General features: G+C 39.9%; 1 protein-coding gene across 1 annotated transcript in view; it reads right to left on the minus strand.

Moving 5' to 3' along the window:
* Window positions 1-1,282: 1,282 nt before the first annotated feature.
* Window positions 1,283-5,628, minus strand: part of Lrrc2 (leucine rich repeat containing 2) — a 31,512-nt gene continuing 27,166 nt past the window's right edge. Inside the window, exons 8-9 of the mRNA XM_008830488.2 lie at window positions 3,173-3,309; window positions 1,283-1,545 (exon numbers count right to left, since the gene is read on the minus strand). Of these exons, the coding sequence (XP_008828710.1) occupies window positions 1,496-1,545; window positions 3,173-3,309 (187 nt within the window). The 3' untranslated portion in view covers window positions 1,283-1,495. The remainder of the gene's footprint in view (window positions 1,546-3,172; window positions 3,310-5,628) is intronic.

A 5,628-nucleotide genomic window follows, 5' to 3' on the forward strand; every position in this document is an offset into this window, starting at 1 on the left:
CATCTCTCCAGCACCTTGTCTTTCTTTTTTACCCCAGATAAATTTCCAAAAATATCCCAAAGGGTTAGGCCTTGCTACCCAGTAGGGTAGCCAGTTATAGCTGGGGTTTAAAAAAAATTTAGTTTTTGAGTCACATCAGTCACTATTCAAGTGTCCCAGAAACACGTATCTGGCTGATACCATATCAACAATGCAGATATAGAGCATGTCCATCAGTTCAGAAAGCTGTAGTGAGCAGCACTGGGCTACACCACAGGGAATGACTCCTGTACAAACAAGTGAACACATGTCTGTTTCCCCCTTAAGTTTATCTTCAAGACAACCAGTCACATCCTACTTGTTTTAGCCTAAGACACTGGCATAAAAATAGAAATCGTGTATAACTTTGTCCGTCCTATAATATGATACAAGAGCACAAAGGCCTGAAATGAACCCTGCTTTTGCCAACGGAAAACACAGTCCCAGAGGCTCTTCCAGACCACAACAGTGTTCCTATGGGTGGGTACCCAGAAGCGGGCCTCGCTGGGAGTTATCAGGGTGAAGCAGCCCTCTCCTTACCACAGCTACCTTGGAAGAAGGAGCCCTATTTGCTCTGAGGTCAGTCCCAGGACCCCCAGGTGACCCCTCAGGTCATGATGGCTACACATGAAGAACATTCAGAGCTTCTCATGACCAGCCCAGCCCACACTACCCAGCTAGTGCCATCTGCAAACCATCTGGGCATCTAGTGCCCAATGCAAGGCTAACACACCAGCCCTTCTTCCCACCCTAAGGCCCAAATTATACCGTAAGTCTCCCCTGAAAGCCAAAATCCTATGTGAAACATACTTGCCAAAATAAATTCAAACCATGGAAATAGCAATTTGTATAAACCAAAGGAAGCATTATTCTCAATAAAAGTAAACAATATACTAAAACACTTTCAAGATAGTAAAATTCTCATCTATTTAGATATAAATGCTCTTTTTATAAACCTTTAGCCCTTGATTCCTAAAAACAATGCATTCAATTTCAGAACTTGATCTTTACATTGGTTTTTTTTGGGGGGGGGTTGTTTTCTTTCAATTTTTTGAGACACGGTCTTACTATGTAACCCTGGCTGGCTTGGATCTCACTGCTTTATAGACCAGGCTGGCCTCAAACTCACAGAGATCTGCCTGCCTCTGCCTCCCAAGTGCTGGGATTAAAGGTGTGTGCCACCACACCTGGCTGTATTGTGAAAAAACATTTTTAAGAAAAGAATGTATTTTCTAAAATGTTAAATATGCATTATTTAGAAACAAGTATATGCAATTAAATCTGCAAATATCAATTCATAAACTAATCCATCAGTCTTGCCATGTTTGAAATTTGAAAGTTGCTTAACAAAAATGATAGTAGTTTCTAGACTTTGTCTCTTTAAGCACAAGCCAGAATTCCTATATGATATAACCCATACATAAAGATTTAGAGTTCTGCAGGATAATAAAATTTTGTGTTCTTCTGATGGATTACATCAAAGTTGAAGGCTAAATGATACTTTGGTGGTATAACTGGGAACAGATTCTGCAATAAAAGAAAGATACTTAGTTATTCATTCATACTTATGAAATATAATTAATTTCAGTGACCTGCATCAATACACAAATTATTATTTTCATATTTTAAGCATAGAGGCAATATGTAAGTCAACTGTCACTAGTGAGTAGCCAAATTTAGAACTAAAAGATGCTAACATTAATTCTTTCTGTGTAGTATGTGTGAGCCTTCCAACCATCTCACACAGCTACATACTGGTTTTGAGAAACTGCATGACTTTATAAAACAGAAATAGATGGTTAAAGACCTGGGGAGAGGACAGTAGTTGAAGACAATATGGTTTAGAAGAAGCCTGAGCTGTTCCTAAACCAAGCATGATCTGACTTAATAAATCTCCCAGTAGTTAGTGATCTAATCTCTCCCTTAAAACCACATTTTGTCTAAAGATGGTGTGTGCCAATGGCTCTCAAAGGCATCATCATCACCTGGGAGCTTGCTAGACAAGCACATGCTCAGGCCCACCCCAGACCTAGTGAGTCAAAAGCTCTGTTCTAATATATGCCAATTTGAGGGACAGTGAGGGTTTTATGTCTTCATCATCCCCAACATCCGTGAAGTTGGATTGACTGAACCAACTTTTTATTTCTGATAAGCATGGGCTCTCTGACTGATTCAGTCATTGCTTTGATGGGGGGAGGGGAGAAAAAAGGGGAGATGCCATGTTAAAGACAAGAAACCAAATTTCAAAACTTCAGAGCAAAGTCCCAACTACATACAAGTTGAACTATAAGGAACAGCCCATTGGGGGACTGTGGATGTAGGTCAGTGGTAGAGAACTTGTCTAGCATGCCCAAGACCTTGGCTGTGATCCCAAGAACCCAAACACCTCCCAGTTTTTCCTGATGTATTTGATCCTCCATCCTCCTCGGTATTACTATTATGCAGTAGAAAACCCAAATTAAGTGGATCCATTCAATAGTTGGCTGTGTTTTTCTTTTTGTGACATTAATATAAGTATTTCTTGATTTAAATGAGTTAATATTTTCAAAAATTTAAGTAGATTTTTGAAATGGGGTCTTATTGTCCTAATAAGTTAGAATACTATTTTGTTGGTATAGTTTAATTAAAAGATCATATACAGGGTCAGTGTCATGGCTCACCGGTTAAGGCACTTGCCACACAAATGTGGCAGTCTGAGTTTGATCCCCAGAACCTACATAGCGGTAGGATGAGAGAACTAGATCCACAGAGTTGTCCTCTGACCTACACATGCACTTTGTGGTATGTGTGTGCCCCAGCATCATACACTCACCCACCCACCCACACACACACACACACACACACACACACACACACACACAAATTTAATTCTTTTAAAGATCATGTACATTTAGTAATACAACCCTCACATTTTCATTGGGTGTTTCTCAGCTTCTGTGCCCTGTCAATTAGTTCATGATGTACCAAGCATCAAGTGCACTAGGAAAAAAATCTCATATCTTAAGGAAACACAATATTTCAGTTTACAAATAGTTACACACTAACCTGACTCCTAATCAATATTTTTTGTCAAATATTATATCTATATTTGTGTTACATGAGCAAGTAGAATTATATAATACATCTCAGATGATTTTAAATATGAGCCACTCACCTCTTTCTTTAAGGTCCTCAATATAGGCTTTCATAAATTCCTTATCAAAATGCTGGCGGTCCTGTTCACTTTCTATTATTTCATCATCATCTTGAAACTCGGTCTTATCAATGGGATTGTCCATAAGGCTTATAAATCTGGTGGGAAAAGTATAGGAAGTAGCTCACGTTTACCTGTGTGTGTGCAGCTGCACAATTCCTGGTATGCAAAGCCAATCTTTGTGGCACTAACTCCCTGGTTCTTGCTTATCCTTGACACAGTACTACTGTCACCTGTGGAATCCCACTGTGGAATAATCCATCAGGAAGATAGAACCGATCTGAAGGCTGACAGTGTTCATAGGCCTGGTGGGGAGGCCAGAGTTGATCACGGCGCATGGAGAACAAGTAGTGAACAGTGACACTCTCTCCCATATCCCGAAACCACGACATTGAACATTGTGTGCCAGTTACTGATAATCAGACTTTAAAATGACACGGCTCAGCCCAGCATGGTGAGGTGGTGCGCTGCACCTCTAACCCTAGTACTCAGGGAAGGTAGAGACAGGAGGATCTTGAATTGAAGGCCAGTTTGAGCTACAGAGCAAAATCCCGTCCCAAAAATTAAAATAAAATAAGGTGACAAAATTACTAAGGACTCAAAATATATTTCCCACAGTTGAAGTATATAAAAGATGGACTGTTGCAGGGGGGTAGAAGGTGGAGAAAGAGACATTAAAGGACAGAAACTAAAACACTATTTTATCTTCTGTCTTACAGTTTTTTAAAAATGTCTTGATGAGAAAGAAGATAGAATTATTTCAACTCAAAATAGAAAAATGTCTCAAATAAACTAGGTATGGTAACTTGTGCCTGTAATCCCAGCACTTGGGAGGTAGAGAGAGGAGGATCAGAAGTTCAGGGTCATCCTCAACTACATAGCAAGCCTGAAACTGGGCTACATGAGACTCTGCCTTAAAAAAAAAAAAAGACACAAGTCAATCAGAATCCCGCATTCCTTTACCATGCCTACAGTGCACCATCCAAGATTTTGGGTTTTGGTTTCTTCACAAGGATATAAATTATAGACCTATGCAAAGCCTCCTGAATGCAGTCTGTCCACACTGTCATCTATCCACTTTGTATAGTGCTGGTCCTGTTGATGTTTGTTGTCTTGAGGCAGAATCTTCCTATGTAGCTCAGGCTGGCCTTGAACACTAGATCCTGCTGCTTCAGCCTTCTGCATAGGTGCTGGGATTATAGACATGTGCCACCATGCCTGGCTAAAGCATCCTTTGCCTTAGGACAGATACTTTAATATCATTCAATCAAGCCATGGTTGGAATTACACTGTATTTAAGCATAATTTTTAAAAGAAATCCCATCTTTATAGTCTTTTTGTACAGAAAATATAGAATATGGCCTTTTTTTCTCTCTCTTTCTGAGACAGAGTCCCCCTGTAGTCCCAGCTGGCCTGGAACTCACTACGTAGACCAGGCTGACCTTGAACTCACAGAGATCCACCTGCCTCTGCCTCCTGAGTGCTAGGATTAAAGGCATGTACCACCACTTCCAGCCAGAATATGCCTTTTTTAAATATTAGAGATTTTTTTGGCCTACTTTGGGAAGATGTTTTAATCCAATCTATAGTCCAATTCACTTAAAAGAGTTCTTTTTTTTTTTTCCTTTGAGACAGGATCTCTCTGTACCCACAGCTGGCCTGGAACTCACTACATAAACCAGGCTAGCCTCAATCTTACAGAGATCTGTCTGCCTCTGACTCTCAAGTGCTGGGATTAAAAGTGTGTGCCACCATGCCCGACTAATGCCATAATTTCTTACATTGTCTTGCAGTAGATTATTTAGGAAGCATTAAATCTTTTTAAATTATTTAACTAATTAATTATTTTTTATTTTATGTATATGAGTGTCTTTCCCACATGTATATAAATGCACTTGTGCCATGCAATGACATGGAGGTCAGAAGAGTTCAGAGGTTGGATCCCCTAGAACTGGAGGTACAGACAGTTGTTAGCCACTATGTGGGTGCTGGAAATCAAACCAGGTCCCCTGCAAGAGCAGTCAGTGCTTTTAACTGCTGAGCCATCTTTCCAGTCCCCAATTTATTTATTTTTATTTTATGTATATGAGTGTCTTGCCCTCATGTATGTAAGTGGACCTGTGTTGTGAAATTCCGGCAGAGCCCAGAAGAGGGTATCAGATTCCCTAGAATTAGAGTTACAGTTGTTAGCAATCATATGGGTGCTGGGAACTGAACCTGGGTCCTCTGCAAGAGCAGTCAGTGCTCTTAACTGCTGAGCCATCTCTCCAGCCCCAAGAAACATTAAGCTTTTAATGCAAACTGTGTGCAGTCTTTTTCTTGAACCTTTATTAATTCAAAGTGCTTTCATCTGATTCTCTTAGCCTACCAAGTTCTATAATTAGATCATTTGAAATTATTTAAGTTAGATAATACTT

The sequence above is a fragment of the Nannospalax galili genome, unplaced genomic scaffold (genome assembly GCF_000622305.1).
Source record: "Nannospalax galili isolate Female #2095 unplaced genomic scaffold, S.galili_v1.0 scaffold1050, whole genome shotgun sequence".
In the NCBI taxonomy this organism is placed as follows: Eukaryota; Metazoa; Chordata; class Mammalia; order Rodentia; family Spalacidae; genus Nannospalax; species Nannospalax galili.